This window comes from Berghia stephanieae, chromosome 6, assembly GCF_034508935.2.
Source record: "Berghia stephanieae isolate SIO BIC M18660-M18661 chromosome 6, UCSD_Bste_1.3, whole genome shotgun sequence".
Classification (NCBI taxonomy): Eukaryota; Metazoa; Mollusca; class Gastropoda; order Nudibranchia; family Aeolidiidae; genus Berghia; species Berghia stephanieae.
In genome coordinates this window covers 18,713,715-18,733,689 of record NC_088365.1, presented here as the reverse complement: position 1 = coordinate 18,733,689, position 19,975 = coordinate 18,713,715, and the positions used below count along the sequence as shown (strand labels likewise).

At 35.2% G+C, this 19,975-nt stretch overlaps 1 protein-coding gene across 1 annotated transcript; it reads left to right on the top strand.

The window, feature by feature from the left end:
• The first annotated feature begins 4,020 nt into the window (after positions 1-4,020).
• LOC144974607 (haloacid dehalogenase-like hydrolase domain-containing 5) lies at positions 4,021-19,199 on the top strand. Its single transcript, XM_078917632.1, has 8 exons — positions 4,021-4,642; positions 11,688-11,903; positions 12,757-12,960; positions 14,409-14,445; positions 15,090-15,264; positions 15,826-15,871; positions 17,009-17,148; positions 17,588-19,199. The coding sequence occupies exons 1-8, from the start codon at positions 4,529-4,531 to the stop codon at positions 18,042-18,044; spliced, it is 1,389 nt and encodes a 462-aa protein (XP_078773758.1). The 5' UTR covers positions 4,021-4,528; the 3' UTR covers positions 18,045-19,199.
• The last annotated feature ends 776 nt before the right edge of the window (positions 19,200-19,975 follow it).

Below are 19,975 nucleotides of genomic sequence, written 5' to 3'. Positions count from 1 at the left end.
ACTCTCGTGGTTACTACCGTGGTGATGATGATGATGATGATGAGGATGATGATTGTGATAATGATGATGATTTAGACGACGATGACGATGATGGTGATGATCATGATTATGATGGTAATAATAATAATAATAATAATAATAATAATAATAATAATAATAATAATAATAATAATAATAATAATAATAATAATAATAATATAATAAATAATAGTAATAATAATAATAATAATAATAATAATAATAATAATAATAATAATAATAATAATAATAATAATAATGATAATAATAATGAAGATGATGATGATGATGATGATGATGATGATGATGATGATGATGATGATGATGATGATGATGATGATGAAGCTACTACTACTACTACTACTACTACTACTACTACTACTACTACTACTACTACTACTACTACTACTACTACTACTAATATTATCATTATTAATAATAATAAATAATAATAATAATAATAATAATAATAATAATAATAATAATAATAATAATAATAATAATAATAATAATAATAATAATAATAATAATAATAATAATAATAATAATAATAATAATTAACAATTGCTACCATTATCAGGCCCAATTCTCTAGGCGTTGTTGCCAGCGTTCCTGACACTATGTGCATGGACTTGCTAAGTTTAACATCTACCTTCTCAACGTTCCTGCTTCTACCCTACACTGGAGCGCAATACTCCGCGGTGGAATAGCATAGTGCCAAGGCGGACGTCCTCAGGAGCGCTTGATCAACACCCCAAGTTGATCCCGCCAGCTTCCTCAGAAGACTTGCGTTTTCCTATCTTCAGGGCAACTCCTTCGAGATGCACCCGATGTGTAAGGCTGCGGCCCAGCGTAACCCCCAGGTATTTTGGATGCGGCTCATATGAGAGAGGCTGGTCGCCGACGAGGACGTTCAGTTTAAGGGTGTGCATCCACTGCATACATCGGTGAAATGCAGAGGCCACGGTTTTCGAAGTGTTCATCTTCAGGTACCACTTGTCGAAGTAGGCTTAGGCTATGTTGACGTCCTCGCTGAGTACGCTCTCGAGACGGGTCCACACTTTACTTTGAGTAACGAGTGCCCAGTCGTCCGCGCATCCCAGCCTCAGGGAGGAAGTGTTCGGCATGTCGCTAATGTAGATATTAAACAACGTTGGCGCCAGAGCAGATCCCTGAGGGACCCATTCTTCAGTTTCCTAACTTTACTCGTAGCGTCTCCCAGCGCGACGTATTTAGTCTTGTGAGGCAAAGTGTTATATTGTACTATGAACATTTTACCCCCGTGATTTAGTAATGAATTATGTTGTGTACAGTTTGCGTAGTTGTCTACTTTTATCAATTTACTATTAATTATTATTCTTTACTCATAATATTTTGATACAGAGCATTAAATATCATTAAAACATTTTCTCTCTCACTACTGCCTAGTCACTAACTGGCGGAAGATCGTGTAGTGGTTTTATTATCTCTGTTTAGTACTTTGCATTTTGATAGATAGCAATACTATTCATTTGCGTTATGCTGTGGATGATTAGACCCAAAAGCCTATAGCGCTTGGCTAAGAAACTCACAACATTGCCATCCGGATGGCAATGCCCTTGAACGTTTATAGTCTGGTTAGTACATTTTAGTGAGAATTACTCATAGATATGGATGGCAAAAAACAATAACAAAGAGTAGTGAAAAGAGAGTTGAACGACCGATGATAATCAAGACACTTAAAGACATCAAATGCCCAGAATTCCAAGTTTCACTTTTACAGCCTTATTCGCTTACAGAACATTTCAAACCAATTCAAATATTACGTGACTCCAGCGGCGTGGCGTATTGACGACATATGGTGGTGCCATAATTAGAAGTAGAAAAAAAAAATCTAAAACAGTGAACACGATTAAGAGGAGAGAGAGCACATGTTAAAAACTCTCTTTTTTTGGAAGGGTGCGGGGAGGGTCGATGGTTTCTACGAGTGGACAAAACTCACAAAAACAAATAATTCATGAAAACAACAAGCCACAACACTGAGATACAAGTCCCGTGTGAAAAGGTCTTTGTAATTATTCTTTGTCCACCATTTAAAGGATTGGATTTGGTAGATAATGCAATCAATATGTGATAAATGAAAATCAAAAGAGAAAAAAAAACTATGACAGAAATTACTTACTTTTAGTACTTGTAAAGAAAATCTGCAAATCTTTTTATAATTTGTTTATTGAAATCTGGAATGGCATCTATTTCAGCTTTGTGAATTGACAGAATCATTAACGAATTTAACCGTTCCTGTTTCATTGAATTTCGCAAGAAATTTTTTACTCTTTTAAGGGTGCTAAAACAACGTTCAGGAGGTCAAGAAATACGATGGAAGTGGTTAAGGTCACTATAGCCTATAGATGTCAAAGATTTGTCAGTGTTTGTTGTATCTGTAAAAAGTAGGCAATAAAAACAAAAGAAAGGTTTTTCATTTCTAAACTAACTGTGAGCCATTCATGTCTGTCATACCATGTCACTGAAAAAGAGCGTTTTCGAGATTTCCACACCTGTGTTATTTCAAAATCAGTTGGTTGGTGAGGAACTAGTCTTTTTATGTCTAATTTGTCATCTAGTGTCAATCTCCCAAACGGTCGGTGACGCAAAGAGTCAACTTGATTCATTGCAATTCATTGTTTAACAAAAAAACAAACTTCAAAGTATATCTCAAATAATGGAAATCAGTGGAATACGATTAATGATTGCACAAATAAAAGGTAGATTCAGATCTTAAAGCATCACAAAGAAAAGATCACTCCACATAAGTACTTAAGAAATCAAAAAAACACACCAAAGTATAACTATTGACAATCTTCGCTTTCTTTCTCTGACTGACACAAATACACACGCACAAACACACACACATACACACACAGACACAAATAAACACTCATACACACGTAACCATCAACTCGGCACTACAAGCAAGAAAAATGTTGGTAAATTCGTCCACAATGCTTCGTTGCAAAGAATTACTTTATTCAATAATCGTGAAAAAGAGGTGAGGGGGGGGGGGGGGCGGTTGATATGTCATATTTTTAAGTTTTATGTTGTTTTTCTTTGCTACTTACAAATAAACTTGACAATGATCAGTGTTTTTGACAGTTAATGTAATATTTTGGATGGCCGAAGTTATCCTAATTATAACGTAAATGGTGCAACATTGGCGCATCCCCCAGTCCAACGGTGGAGCTCTCAGATCCTGGCACAAGTCGAGGAGTTTTCCTCTATTTGAAGATAGTATAATTCGACCCAGTTTCTCGCTCAATCAGCTGTAGCGATACTAAAGGATAGAGCATTAACTGGAGCTTGGATTGTTTTGCACCACGGTGTTGATTCAGTCACTAATTCGCGCAGTGATGTCACCAATACACGAGTAGGCGCAGTGCGTGATTCGGAATCTTGAATAGAGTGGAGACTAAAAAGGCAGTATGTTGTTGGCGAGTTGGCGAAAGACAGTGGAGTTAAAATTTGTTTTATTTTTAATTAAATTATGATGTTAATGATTTTTAAAAGATTGGTGTGGTGCCTGGCACCATTCGATCCAATGGCCCCACGCCACTGCGTGACTCATCGTCTCAAAACGGTATAAAGTCGAGAAATGCTGGAAGTTGAAATATTATATAGCATGAACAAATTGCCGACCATTTCCAGATCCAAGTACCCAAATGAGTGAATTCCTTATCCTTTTCCCGATCCGTGAGAAGTCTAATTAATCTCCGATCTTTTCCCGATTTTCCGACTTTGTGGGAACCCTAGCTTGTTTTAAGATCCCTACTCCTTAAAAGCGACTCGCGAAGCCGGAGTTAATTATGTTTTCTGTAGCATTAAATAGACAATAGAATTGCAAAATGCCCCATTGACATTAAAATCAGTGTATGTCAACATTCTTTCCACATGATCTAACAGACCCAATGACGCATCACTGCTGGGTGGACAGAAAAGTTGAAAAACTCAAACGCGACTCAATTTTGGATCGAAATGATCCTTTTCTTGTGGTAAACGATGACTGACGGCACCCGTGGCTACCAATAAGCAGTCTAAAGTCGGATAAAAACAGAAGCACAGTAAAGTCCTATTTGGCATGACTTGTCTGACTTGGGCTTGGGGATTTGGGGGGTGATGAAATACCTAGGCTAGCGATCAAAAATAGCAACTAAGCGAATGTGTTGAAGTTTCGACTAGCTGTGTTTGCCATTTTGATCATTTTATTACCAAATAACAAAAACAAAAGTTAAAACATTCAATAGATTCAACATCTCCATAATAACATTGTGATCAAATATATTTGAACAATTTAAAATACATGTCAGGGTTTGAAAAAGTATATTTAAAAATATTCATTTATTATTGATAGAAGTCGTAGTGATACTTAACAAACTAAAACATTCTGGCAAATTGTGTTCGAGGTTATTGTCGGGTTGTGTGTAGGTGTAATGGATGTGGTACAACTTCAAGAAGTCAGCAACAGCTGATTCTACTAACCATGGCGAACAGAGGGATTGTTTTGAATCCATGTCGTCACAAATTGTCAAAACATCTAAGAGGATTATTCAAGGCATTCGACCCTCACTTTATACACAAGAGATTCGATTCTCAGGTAATAATAAAAATATTCCCACAATTTTGAAATAGACCTCGAGACTAGAGGTCTAAGTTAGGCACTTTGATAAAATTTTTAAACTCAAAATATCTTGATTTGACTCAGTCAGGGGGATGGGACTTGAAAAAACATAAAATTTGATACCTTATTTGTTTCTCTACGACCTACGGTTCCAGAGTTATTTATATTTTTCTACTGAAATTTTTTTGTCAACTTTACAGAGAGAATCTGTGATCTCACTGGTGCCTCAAAACCAGCATCTCGCGGCGATCGGGAAATTTTGTCTTGCAGTCAACATGGCCCACTTATTGTTTTCAGTAATTTTGTTTCAATTAAAAAATAAATGGCAAGTGTTAGATATCATTTTAAAGGTCAGAAAATAAGCTTTATTTTCATATAAATCATTTTCATGTATGGAAATTATGGAAAAAATTAATGATAAATGAAAATGGGAAAAAATATGAGGTTTTTGTCCTAAAAAGTGGGGTTGGTGGCGGGAAAAATAAAATAATGAGCGAGTGTATCAATTTTGATTAAATTTGGCAGAGATGCTCTTCAATTAATTGTCTATCGATGTATGAAGTATAATTAAAATGTATCCATAATTTAAAAAGTTCTTATAATTCAAAAATGTATAAATTTTTATTACATAAGTTTTCTGAGAAATACAATCAGGAATTGAGAATGAAATACACCGTTAGAAAGCTTGTTTTGTGCCCTTTATAATGATACCAAAATTAGTCACATAGGTTCACAAATAACGCCATGGTGACCAACACGGTAAAGGGTCAAAAATAAAGTTCCAAAAAACGAGTTTCACCTTACAGTGAGCCTATCGGCGGCCACTGGACTGGAGTTATCAAAGTGCCTATCTAAGTCTAAATCTAAAGATTGATTATTGATTATTGACTTTTGACGTCTAACTCAAAACTAAATAGAGGTCTAGACTCAAAAATAAAAAAGTGGAAAATGTACCAATGAGACAATGGGATTAGATTCAGATTACTCCTAGAATTTGATAGGCACCGAAAACTGAGTTATAGAAAATCGTTTTCTATGAAGGCAATGCCAATGCAATACCTATAACTTCTATAACTTATTTAATTTCAATAACATTTCTCGAAGTGACAATTCGGACTCGAGTCTGAACAGTCTCCCGTGTCTATTCGGACTCTAACTCCAATGTGCCAGCTCAAACACAGGAGGGACACAGTAGGGGCAATGGACAGAGATTGTAACTGATAGAAGAAGAGAAAGAGTTCAGAGGAAATTCTGTTTTTCCCTTATCAGTGACTGTAGAAGTAGAGGATTGTTGCCCGTCTAAGTAGGTTGAACCCACTCTGGAGACTGACGCCGACAATCCGGCACTGCCCTCTTCTGGATAAAGATGTCGGGCACGGACAAACTACTAAGAATAAAGATAACGCAGTGGCTATTTTTACAGTCCCGTAAAGATGGTTCTCGGGGCTATTTTTACAGTCCCGTAAAGATGGTTCTCGGGGCTATTTTTACTGTCCCGTAAAGATGGTTCTCGGGGCTATTTTTACAGTCCCGTAAGGACGGTTCTCATGGCTATTTTTATGGCGTTGATGCGATTCTGTTCAATTATCCGCATAGTTATAGATTATCATCTTTTTGCAGTATTCACAAAACTTCACATATCATTTCTCCCGATATTTAGATGTACAGATCTAGAGGCGGTGAATGAAAGCAAAATTAATTTCATTTAACATATTTAGATCTAAAGCTAAAACTAAAATTAACAAATAATTAATGTAAAGTCAATTCTCTTAGCGATTTTTACGGTACTGTCATTTTTATTACATATAATTTTTTTTTTTTTGTTTTTTTTTTTTTTTGCATAATTTATGTTTGCAGTACAGAACAGCCCGTTTTCTATCATCAGTGGGCAGGTTAGGTTGTATGTCTTGATTTTTTTTTTCTGTCAAACATACATAATATAGATCTATTATCAAACACTGAAAGTATATTTAGTTCCTGCTTGAGTCGACATCCCTCAAGATTTAATACTTTACAGGTTGGCTTTTGTTTATACTTTGCCAGTATAACCAGTCAGGAAGGACTAACGGTTTATACAATTTTAAAAGACGTAGACGTCTAACATTCAGGGTGCAGTCTTCTCACGTGAGAGTGGGTTTGAATCCAATTTCAGAAAAGATGCCGTTCACAAACCAATTGGACACATTTTGACCATAATTTTAGAACCCCCCCCCCCCCCCCAAACCTCCCAACCGTATTGTGGACAAATGACTACCCCCCCCCCCCCCCCCCAATGTGGATGTCCATGGTAAAGATGCACATTGCGAAACACCTCATGCTTAAATATTGTTCTTTTGAATAATATTTAAAAAAAAAAAGAAAGTAAATAATGATGATGATTCTCTACCATGGTCGGTCATGATCCAAAAGAATAGAGGTGCCCAAGACTGATCCTCATTGGGGCGCCGAGGTGGAGAGGGCATTTTACTTTGGTCCCACCATCGCGTTGCTCCTACTCCTTTCCCGATTGACCCAGTGTTTGTTCCGACCAGACAAGAGTGGTCGCTGTATTGCTCCTCCCTTCCCAGTTAGGAGGTTGTTTTATTGTTCTCCGCCAAAGCGGTGTTCACCTTGTGGTCAGACCCCTCTGCCTAGGCTTTGAGGTACCACTAGGGAAAGAGATAGATAGAGAAAAAGAGAAAGGAAAAAAAAAAAGAGAGAGAGAGAGAGAGAGAGAGAGGGAGAGAAAGAGAGAGAGAGAGAGAGAGAGAGAGAGAGAGAGAGAGAGAGAGAGAGAGAGAGAGAGAGAGAGAGAGAGAGAGAGAGATTGGGAAAGAATGAAAGAAAGAGAGAGGGAGAGAGAGAGAGAAAATGAGAGATAGGGAAAGAAAGAAAGAAAGGGATAGAGAGAAAGAATGAAAGAAAGAGTGTGAGAGAGAGAGAAACAAAGAAAGACCGGGAGAGAGAGAGAGAGAGAGAGAGAGAGAGAGAGAGAGAAAGAGAGAGAGAGAGAGAGAAAGAGAGAGAGAGAGATATTGGGAAAGAATGAAAGAAAGAGAGAGGGAGAGAGAGAGAAAATGAGAGATAGGGAAAGAAAGAAAGAAAGAAAGGGATAGAGAAAGAATGAAAGAAAGAGTGTGTGAGAGAGAGAAACAAAGAAAGACCGGGAGAGAGAGAGAGAGAGAGAGAGAAAGAGAGAGAGAGAGAGAAAGAGAGAGAAAGAAAGAGATTGCGAAAGAATGAAAGAAAGATAGAGGGAGAGAGAGAGAGAGAAAATGAGAGATAGGGAAAGAAAGAAAGAAAGAAAGAAAGGGATAGAGAAAGAATGAAAGAGTGAGAGAGAGAGAAACAAAGAAAGACCGGGAGAGAGAGAGAGAGAGAGAGAGAGAGAGAGAGAGAGAGAGAGAGAGAGAGAGAGAGAGAGAGAGAGAGAGAGAGAGAGAGAGAGAGGATGCTAACTTGCCGCACCTGAACGAAGGGAGTGAGAGTTTTAGAGCCAATGGCGTCTACTCAGCCAATCTGTTACTATTACCGCAACGCCGTAAAAATAGCCACCAGAACCATCTTTACGGGACTGTAAAAATAGCCCCGAGAACCATCTTTACGGGACTGTAAAAATAGCCCCGAGAACCATCTTTACGGGACTGTAAAAATAGCCACTGCGTAAAGATAAAGAGTCGCTAGACCTTCCCATTCCAAGCTCGAAAAAAAAAAAAAAATTGGCAGAGGGTGTCAGGTGCTTGGTATGGGTAGGTCTAGCAGCTCTTCTCTTTATTCTTAGTATTTTGTCCATGCCCGACGTTTCTATCTGGAAGACAGCAGAGGACGGCAGTGCCGGGTCGTCGGAGTCAGTCTCCGGTGTTGGTTAGCCCTAACACTAACGCTATCAGAAAAATGTATTATCTTGTCCTGATTTTAATTGGACACCGTGAAAAGTTGTTGGAAAGGGTTTTCCTATAGACCACAGGTAATTCGACTTTTGTTCCTTATGAAGGGTTTTTTACTCTTTTCTTTCTTTAAAGTCTCTAACTGGACTTCCAATAGACCATACATTATGTGTTGATAGTTACCATACTCATACCCTTATTATTTTCATTTGCGTCAATTGTGTGTACTTGTCAATAAATTAAAATAAATAATTGACTAAGATATCGCACTAATAGACACCTGGCATAATAATAGATATTGCTCTAACTCTAACGAAGCAACACATAACATAAATAACAAATATCTGTATGTCTTCTTTTTTTTTCTTAATGCACACTTTACTTTGAGTAACGAGTGCCCAGTCATCCACATATTCCAGCCTCAGGGAGGAAATGTTCGGCATGTCGCTAATGTAGACATTAAACAACATTGGCACCAGAACAGATCCCTGAGGGACCCCATTCTTCAGTTTCCTAACTTTACTTGTAGCGTCTCCCAGCATGATGTGTATAGGGGCTGTAATCTTGTGGGGCAAGTCGTAATATAAAATAACAAAATAAAAGTAGCATTCCAATGTTTAAAAATTTCTTCTAGGTAGATATGATTAAATATCTTCCAAGTGGATCTGAGGCGTAGTGGTTAAGCTGTTTGACTCTGAACTGGAAGGTCCTGGGTTCAAATCCCCAATGGGGTTACCTTTTATTTGAACATTTAAAAAAATTACTTCTGTTTGTTTGTTTTAAACTTTTATTTGAATCATTTTGTCTTTTTAAAAAGTTAATTTATATTTTAAAAATATTATCGTTCTTTCTCTTCTTCTTCTTCTTCTTCTTCTTCTTCTTCTTCTTCTTCTTCTTCTTCTTCTTCTTCTTCTTCTTCTTCTTCTTCTTCTTCTTCTTCTTCTTCTTCTTCTTCTTCTTCTTTCTTCTTCTTTCTTCTTCTTCTTCTTCTTCTTCTTCTTCTCTCTTCTTCTTCTTCTTCTTCTTCTTCTTCTTCTTCTTCTTCTTCTTCTTCTTCTTCTTCTTCTTCTTCTTCTTCTCTTCTTCTTCTTCTTCTTCTTCTTCTTCTTCTTCTTCTTCTTCTTCTTCTTCTTCTTCTTCTTCTTCTTCTTCTTCTTCTTCTTCTTCTTCTTCTTCTTCTTCTTCTTCTTCTTCTTCTTCTTCTTCTTCTTCTTCTTCTTCTTCTTCTTCTTCTTCTTCTTCTTCTTCTTTCTTCTTCTTTCTTCTTCTTCTTCTTTCTTCTTCTTCTTCTTCTCTTCTTCTTCTTCTTCTTCTTCTTCTTCTTCTTCTTCTTCTTCTTCTTCTTCTTCTTCTTCTTCTTCTTCTTCTTTCTTCTCTTCTCTCTTCTTCTTCTTTCTTCTTCTTCTTCTTCTTCTTCTTCTTCTTCTTCTTCTTCTTCTTCTTCTTCTTCTTCTTCTTCTTCTTCTTCTTCTTCTTCTTCTTCTTCTTCTTCTTCTTCTTCTTCTTCTTCTTCTCTCTTCTTCTTTCTTCTTCTTCTTCTTCTTCTTCTTCTCTTCTTTCTTCTTCTTCTTCTTCTTCTTCTTCTTCTTCTTCTTCTTCTTCTTCTTCTTCTTCTTCTTCTTCTTCTTCTTCTTCTTCTTCTTCTTCTTCTTCTTCTTCTTCTTCTTCTTCTTCTTCTTCTTCTTCTTCTTCTTCTTTCTTCTTCTTCTTCTTCTTCTTCTTCTTCTTCTTCTTCTTCTTCTTCTTCTTCTTCTTCTTCTTCTTCTTCTTCTTCTTCTTCTTCTTCTTCTTCTTCTTCTTCTTCTTCTTCTTCTTCTTCTTCTTCTTCTTCTTCTTCCTTCTTCTTCTTCTTCTTCTTCTTCTTCTTCTTCTTCTTCTTCTTCTTCTTCTTCTTCTTCTTCTTCTTCTTCTTCTTCTTCTTCTTCTTCTTCTTCTTCTTCTTCTTCTTCTTCTTCTTCTTCTTCTTCTTCTTCTTCTTCTTCTTCTTCTTCTTCTTCTTCTTCTTCTTCTCCTTCTCCTTCTCCTTCTTCTTCTGGTCACAACAGGAAACTTACGAAAATTGATGCAATCTGGATTAGGGCGAAAATTTCTGAGCGATACTGAGCAAGATCTTGCAGGTTACAATAGATATTGCTCTAATTAAAAGAAAAAAATGTCACACACACACACACACACACACAGACACACACACACACACACACACACACACACACACACACACACACACACACACAAACATACTCACAAAAAAACTGCCACAGGAAACTGTTTCAAATTCAAATAACTTGTTGATTGCACAAGCTCAATGGAGTTTGAGTCTGAATAAGTCAAACTAATAAAAATTGCAAGACTTATCTTTCAATATAATGTTCTTTGATTCTCTTTAATCCCTTACTACTCTCTAAACCATTTTACTTTTTATTTGCGGGTGGTTGGATGGGAGCATCACCCTTGAATCGTACACCTATGATGTTCGCATGGGTGTACGATCCGATAGTGATGTCGTTTCTTCTTCTCTTTACTAGCCTATCCTGCTTCTTTGGTTTGTGATTGTATATTTGACAGGGGATATTTTTTTTCTGTAAATCTTCTGCCTGTTTGTTCTTGGTTATTTATAATTTAGCTTATGATATCTTTAGATTATGATTTTGATTTACATTTGTACTATCTTTGTTAGATTGCTTGTTTTTTTTGTTTCAGCGGTCTCTCATATAACCTCAATTGTGTTGGAAGAGACCTAAAGCAACAAACAAACAAAATACTTTTTATTTTCTACTCAATGGACAAACTCATTTGACTGCACAATTTGTTTTCATTGTAACTAAAAAGTCATGGATAAAAATGTAAGGACAACAAAAATTATCAAGAGGATTTGAAAATGCGAAGATCATTGGATAGAAGACGTTGGTTCTCTCCAATTACTCTTCTGAAGAGTCCAATTGATCCAAATCCTTTTTTTTCTTTTCTTTTCATTAAAAAAAAAAAATTGAGGAGGAATATGGAGTAATGTGTCGCATTAATTTCTCTATAATATGGGATAAGAGGCAAAAATGGAATGGGTTATGTTATGAACAATATTTGAATGTTTTATTTGTCCTCACAACATTTGCATGATAATATTTCTCCCACCACTTTTTCATCTAATTTTTATACAGATTGCTTCTCAATGGCAATGTAAATTTGGCTTCTTATTTGATATTGATGGAGTCATTGTACGAGGAAAGAAGTTGCTTCCTTCTGCTCAAGCAGCCTTCAGACTTCTCACAGATAAACATGGCAAATTTAGGGTCCCGACAGTTTTTGTCACAAATGCAGGAAACTCATTAAGAAGTCGCAAAGCACAACAATTATCAGAATGGCTAAAGATTCATGTGAGTTGAATATAGATTACTGTTTCTTGCACATATTATTTTTATATAAATGCATGACGTGGATGTTATTTTTCCTTTAAGCTCAAAATGCCTTTACTCTCTCTTTAGATTAAAAGCAGGATGCCTCAAGCCATACTTGACATTGATGTTGGAGTGTGTTTTATTAATTTAAAGAAGAATAAAATATTGATGAAGTCTAATATTGAAGACCTTTTTGTTTTTAAAATAGTAATGACATGATTCAATAATTTAATTCTGCAGGTTGGTTCCTTCATAATTGAAAGCATTCAGTAAATATTTACAATACAGCCCATTACTATACCACTAATCTCACCTTTTTATTGCAAAATTTGGTTGCAATGAAATTGAAATTTCAACATTCAACACCATCAATTAAGCGATTTGACCAGTTCAGGCCTCAAGCAGTCACCTCAATGCTCTTTAAGTCAAACAATTACTTCCTTTTACAAGCTTCAGATATGTAAAATCTATTTCCTACCAACTTTTCATACCACTGGATTTGCTAAGGTCACCAATATTGCAGTTTTACAACAAAGGTCTACTATGCAATGAACAAGGAAAAATACACACATATAAAACCTACTAAGAATAGCTATACCAATATTCATACACTGTAAAATTTAAAATTTGCTGTTAAATTAATATGAATGAAATGTTAATCAGAAAAAAAAAATAACACTCTTGAGAAAGGAGAATATAGCATAGAGGACTGTATGATTAAATTGGGATAGACAATAAAAACCCAGTTTTAAACGAATTTTTATGTTATGTCAATCTTTCAAATTGAATTACGTCAACATAGTTTTAATGTTAATTTTTTTTTTCCATGTAGGTATCAGAAGAACAAGTAGTAATGTCCCACAGCCCCTTGAAGATGTTCCGACAGTTCCATGAAAAACATGTTTTAGTCAATGGTCAGGGACCCATCAAAGAAATAGCTTCCAATATAGGATTTCAAAGAGTCACAACTGTGGAAGACCTCAATTCTTTGTTTCCTAATCTCGACAAAATGGATCATTCAAGAAGAAAAGCTGCCGTAAGTGTCTGTGGCATGTTATTATGAAAATTAAAACTTGTTTTCCTTAATTCTGTAATTCTATTCATACGTTTTATCGAGAGTTCTGTATGGTTTTATGGTAAGAGGATCAAAACTAGTTTTTTACAAATTTAAGTATACTTCTTATTGTCATTAAGTCACAACTCCATGCATCGAAGATAATCGCGACTGTGAGTATGGTGAGAACAAGTGGACGTGCCTAGGCTTTTATTTTGATTTTATAAATTTCTCTGTCGATTTCAATTTGGCTATTTATTTTAAAATTTATTTTCGGGCAGAGAATTCCATTTTCGAATGGTGCTTGGAAAAAACAAATTGAGATGAGCATTTAATCATGATTGTGGGACCTGGTATGAGTGCTGTTTTCTTTTCGTTTTGAATAAGGATATCACTTGGGATTGCTGTTCAGTCCTTGGCAGGCCTTAAAGAGGACTTTTACTTTTTGTATAGTGCATCTCTTATGTAATGGTGACAAGTTTAGGCTCTTGCACATCTCACTGACTCGTTCAGTCCTCATGTAGTTGTTACAAACAAACATACACGCTCTGTTTTGATTTTTCTTGAGCTATTCTATCTGCTTTTTACTCTTGGGGTCCCAAATGCATGCACTATAATCTAAAATTGGCCGTACAAAGACTTTATAGCAGAAATCTCTGATGTTTCTTGGACAACTTTGTAAATTTCTTCTTAAGAATCCAAGTTTTGTATTGGTCTTTTTACAAACTTTATCGAGTTGGTGCTGCCAAGACATTTTGCTGTCAAGAGTAAATCCAAGATATTCTGCTTTTTGTGTTGTCTCAATTTTTATTCATGTATATAATAATTTGAACTTATTATTTTCTTTTTGTTTGTTATACAAATTAGCTGGCATTTCTTCGGGTGGAATTCCATTTTCCATTCTTTCTTCCTTGATTGTAGCCTGTCCAGGTATTCTTGAAGTATATTGCAATCTTTTGATGTTTGAATTTCCCTGTATAATTATGAAATATTTGTCTGTGCAATATTCTATTTTTTGTATATATTATGAAAAATAATAATAATAATAATAATAATAATAATAATAATAATAATAATAATAATAATAATAATAATAATAATAATAATAATAATAACAATAACAATAACAATAATAATAATAATAATAATAATAATAATAATAATAATAAGCGTTGTTTTGAGCCACTTGCAAAGCCCTAGTTGTTTTAGCGGGTAAAATGCCTTTATTGGGTTAATGCCAGGATAACATATCATCAGATCTTCAATACGGATTGTATAACAAAGCTGTTGTTCATTCCTGGTAAGAGTGGATGATTAACAAATGTTGGAGTACTGACATCTGGATTATCAAAGTTAGACTTTATAGCTTTAACATAAATAGCAATAAATGAAAAGCCTAGTGTATCTTTATTTTCTTTTTTTTCCACTAGCCCTGTGCATTTGAGGAGTTCTTCCCAAGAATAGAAGGTATGTAAGATAATTACACTGTAGAGCCCATGAAAAACAAACAGCATATTATTTGTTACTAATTTCTTTTAATTCCATTCACCTTTTTATTTATATTTTAGCAACACAATGTCATACTTTGCTGTTCTGACCTATTGCCTTTCATCTCAAGGTCGTCAGACTTAGCAGCTTATGCTGTTTTGCCGATCAATGTTGTGAGAGAAATCCACTCATCTCTATTCTATGCTATCATTCTCAATGATTCGGATTATATATATATATTGGAACAGCTATTGAAAGTTGTTATACATGATTACATTATAGGGCTTAATATATGTTTTACCACTCATTATATAGACTTTGCAATCAAAAGTTTATTATATTGCTCCACATCCTGAACTATGATTAGGGATGAACACAGTAACAAAAAAAAAAAGCCAAAAAAACAAAACAAAACAAAACAATCTTTCAGCCTTAAGTGAGGGAACCAGAATTTTAAGACTTATAAAAATTCTCTTTAATGTAGATTCTCTCATTTTTGGATAGAATTCTGTTTCCCTGTTGTCTCCAGGCCAGTGTAAGACAATTGGGAGTTGCCTGTTCAAGCATAAAATAGATTTTGGTCCTACCTTATGTAATTTAGCTATCTGTCTGTCTCAATCCAGCCATTATCCTATTTGGGGAGCCGGTTCGATGGGAGATGCCCCTACAGCTAATTATCGACGTCCTTCTGACCAATGGAAAGCCATCCAGTGGCCTGGTGGAAGTTCCGTACCCACATTTACCCGTCTTGGCGTGTAATATGGACCTGCTGTGGATGTCAGAGGCCAGCATGCCCAGGTATCATCATGACCTATCTCCCTTTACAGACAGTCTTTGGTTTGATCATTAATCTGACTTACAGTTATATTTAGATATTGCATAATGGAAGAAATTATGATTTGAAAGAATTGAATTCTTGATTTTTAAAGATTAAATAGATACTTTTTATCACTGGTGGAATTCATTTTTCATAATTAGGCGACTATATGTATTGTGTTCTTAGATCATTAATTAATGAGATATATATTTCCAAGAATCAACAAATCAAAGAACGTTTATTAAACAATATTAACATGAGATACATGTGTACATGATGGCTGTTGGATACAGAATGACTCCTAACTAGGAAGACACTAGCACAGATGCTAGTTGTAAAAAATGCTACCAAAAGATGGATGATACACAGTTTCTATACTTGAATACAACAACTTTCATTCACAACATTATGTAATGGAAGTTTTGTTCCATATGATCTGTTTGGGAAATGATGAATCATTGCCGAGTTGCTGAAGCTTGGTAAAACTGTGACAATGCTTTATAAATATGCTCACATTATTATATTTTTCTCATTTGACCCAGATTTGGACATGGTTGTTTTATGAATGCATTGGAAGGTTTATACCAAGTAAGTTGGTAGCGGGTTCTTTGACCTAAATTAAATTATCGGGGAAAACATGACACAATAATAGATCAACAGATTTTTGACAAGGCATACAATTTTTCCATTCATAAAGGTGCTTGATATGTTGAATGTATGACTTTCTAAGTCCGATTGATTTTCTTCTCTGTCTTTGTATAAACCAACTGAATCAGTCAGACTGAGCTTAACAGTCAATGTTGCATATTCAAAAGAAACAAGAAAACTCATGATACCTTCCCGATAGTCTTTAGTCCATATTTAAAGATCTCAATATTGCCCAAAATCCTGATACCGCAGGTAGGCTTGTCCAAAACCGGAACCTGTTGGCTTAAAAAGACTTAAATGTGACTTTCAACATTATATAGTCAAATATTCAAAGTTTGATACACTGACTGCGATAACCAACTGCCTTGATATATTTTATTTGATGTCATTTGGTGTTGATCTGTTTACTTCTCTTGACGATCCTCTGTTTATGAAATATGGCCCTTTAACTTTAAGCAGAAAGAATAACTGAAATAGATAACTGCAAGCCAGGAAACAGTAGGTGGTGGGGAATGGGCGACCGTCAATCATGAAAGAGATTGTGGGAAAGACAGAATGAAGGCTACTTGGCTAAACCCTATAAAAATTAATTATATGAGGAACATGCAGCTGCAGCTCAACTCCTGATGTTATGCAGCTGACAAGGAATACAGGTTAGGGTGGGAAGACAGACCAGAGACTCCCCAGAATGCCATGACAAACATAAGTTTACTTCTCTATAATACCATTTACTTCTTTGCACAGAGTTGTTTTTTTATTTCACGCTAGTCCATACTTGATAATGAAGTAACTATCCTGTTTGTTTCTTAAGAGCGCTGTTCTGAAGATATTTATAACGTTCAAATATTTATCTCGCACTTATTTATATATATATATTTTTATTTTTTTTTAATTTTTTTATTTTTTTTTTTTTAATTATTTTTTGATTTATTTATTTATTTAAAAAAAATTTTGATTAAAAAAAATTTTTAAAATTTTTTTTTAAATTTTTAATTTTTAAAAAAATTTTATTATTTAAAAAAAAAAAAATTGTGCACAAATGTTATTTTCCCCCTTTTTTATCTTTCTTCTTTTCAGAAGGTGACAGGGAAAGAATTGAAATACACAGCCTTGATTGGCAAGCCCAGTGAGATTACTTACCATCATGCTGATTATATACTCAGTCAGCAACGGCGACAACTCAATGTAGACCACATCAAAACTATATATTGTATAGGGTAAGCCAGAATCTCTCTGATACTGATTGCCAGTAAAGGCATGGATGTCATCTTTGCTTTTATTTTAACTGTTCTTCATTTCTTGGTTTGATCCCTGGTTTGATTCCCTTCAGGTTGGTGCAAAGCTGAGTCCTTGGAAAAGGCTCTTTACTCACATTCGCTGATCATTCTTGGATGTAAAATGAGTACGTGGCCAGCAACAGCATTGTCTCATTCTATATGTTGAGCATTGCTGTTGGCTTGGGACCCCTTGTAAAGTGATTTTAAAAACTGGAAATGTACAGACATTTTGTTTGTTGCATTTAAAGAGTGAATTACTCTATCAACTGATTTTCTAAATTCATTTGTGCATGCCTTGCTCACTTTAGCTTTGTTATTTTTCTTGCATGTGATATAAAAGAATTATATATTTATTTATTTATTATATTTTAAAATCCAGAGACAATCCAGAAACTGACATCTATGGAGGGAATCTCTACAATCGATATCTACAACGGAGACGTCTCAGTAATCACCTTCATCGACAAAAATCTACCAAAAAGGTTCGGTTACGTCAGACAAACACAGATTCAGACTTTCTGGATGAAGAGAGCGATGACGAAGAAGATGAATGTGCCCTCATGTTCCCACGAGACCCTGGAATGGATGTAAGATTGATAGAATCTCTGGAGGAAGATTGCTCAGGAGTGGAGCGACCCTTTGCATGCGAAAGCATTCTTGTCTGCACTGGTGTGTTTAACAGGAACAGTAATTTTGTTACTTTTGCTCAGTCCACTATGTCGAGTCATAACCATCGAGATTTTGTTATAGACCCGACATTGACCCAGCCCAACCACGTGGTACCCAATGTTTTTGAGGCTGTAAAACTTGTATTTGAAAAGGAAAACTTTTCTTAGTACTGGGTAGTATAGAAAACGTAATTGTAAATTTAAGTTTTCAAATAGTTCCAATTGTAGTCAAATCAAGGGAAGAGTATTATTAGGTTATTTTGGGATCAAAAGAAGGGCATAAGTGGCTAGTTGGCTAGTCCTATAAAATACTAGTTGTATGTGGACAGAAGGTTACATTGTTTTCGTGTCCATGACAGGGTGATTTGATAAAGATTCAGTTGTTTGCCTTATGGTAAAGAAAAAATAAAACAGACCACCCCCCCCCCCCCCCCCCCCAAAAAAAAAAAAACCCAAACAAACCCAAAAAACAACAAATTACCCTCAGATAGTACACAGCTCATTTCTTTTAGATTTAAATGCTTAGAAAAAGACTATTTGTGACGGTATTATGTCGGAACGATCCATATGCTTAAAAGCCAAATTAAATGTTAAAATGGTCAAAAATATAAATTGTTGGCATTAGCACCCTAAAATATGGCATCCATTTTCCTCAATAAAACATACAAACTCAACACAAGTCTGATATTTCTGGGTGTAAATTAAATTTTCAACATCTTAATCAACCTGACTTAATACCGTTTTGAGGCGAAGGGTCACATTTCAACTGTAATCCACATTGTTTTCTCTTGATATCTTCTCAAGCTTTTAAAATCTGTATTTTTTATTTTATTTCAGCATGTAATTATGATCGATAAGTGACTGAAATGTTATTTCTTATTCGATTCAATTACATCCAAATAGGACAGTCGTAGATGATCTCTTTTCTGCGATCATTTTGACATTTATTGTTACTTTTTTATGACTTTAACCTTGTTACACAGCTAAGAAGTATTATAAGTCTTTTATCCTTTTTATTATTGGGAATTAGTGTTGGACAGTACCTTCAACTTCAATACAGAGCAAAGCCAAATCTTAAGTTTTTAATTTGATCCCTACCTATCAAGCAGCTACAATCTTACTCTTTGTAGGATTACATATTCTGCTTAATGTGATTGGAAATTTTTATAAATACACCCCCCCCCCCCCCCCCCAAAAAAAAAAAAAAAAAAAAAAAAAAAAAAAACAAAACAAAAACCCCCCCCCCAAAAAAAAACAAACAACAAAAAAAAAACAAAACAAAAAAACAACAAAAAAAACAAAACAACAGACAAACAAACAAAATACCTAACTAAAAAAACAAACCAAGTAGTTTCCAAAATGCTAAAGTTTAAGAGTTTGAATTCCATTTTGATAAGATATACTGAAAATGGTGATTTTAGATACACTGGAAATGGTGATTTCCGATAGGGTAACTTTTTAAAAAAAGGAGCTAAATCTCTTGTACCAGGAGAAACTGATGATTATCTAATATATTATGTGCTTCAGCTCAAAATTTAAGGGTGGATGATGGCTGTTCAGAAGGCAGGAAGTCTCTCCTCTGAATAAAAAATAATAAGGGGCATTAGTGTGGATAGGGGTTGGTGGTGGTGGTGGTTCAAATGGCAGACACCTCTTGCTGTCTCTTTTTTCCTATTACCGATTGATAAAAAAAAAAAGAAAACTGTAGGGGCTGCCTGAAGCCGGTGATCGTGAAAATACTAACGAAAGAGTGAAAATGGAGAGGCCTTATATGGGAACAAATCGACAATGGACGTTTCGGATACAAACCCTTCGTCAGCACAACATTACACAAATTAACATGGAAAATAAATAAAGTAAAATGCAAAATAATTTGTATCGTCTGTACTCAATGGTGGTTGCAGTTTGAATGAAACGTTAGCGCGGAGTGGGTAGTCGGTAGGGTGTCCCCTTGCATTTTACTTTATTTTATTTATTTTCTTTTCCACATTAATTTGTGTAATGTTGTGCTTACAAAGGGTTTGTACCCGAAACGTCCATTGTCTGTTTTGTTCCCATACGAAGCCTCTCCATTTTCACTCTTTCGTTAGTATGATAAA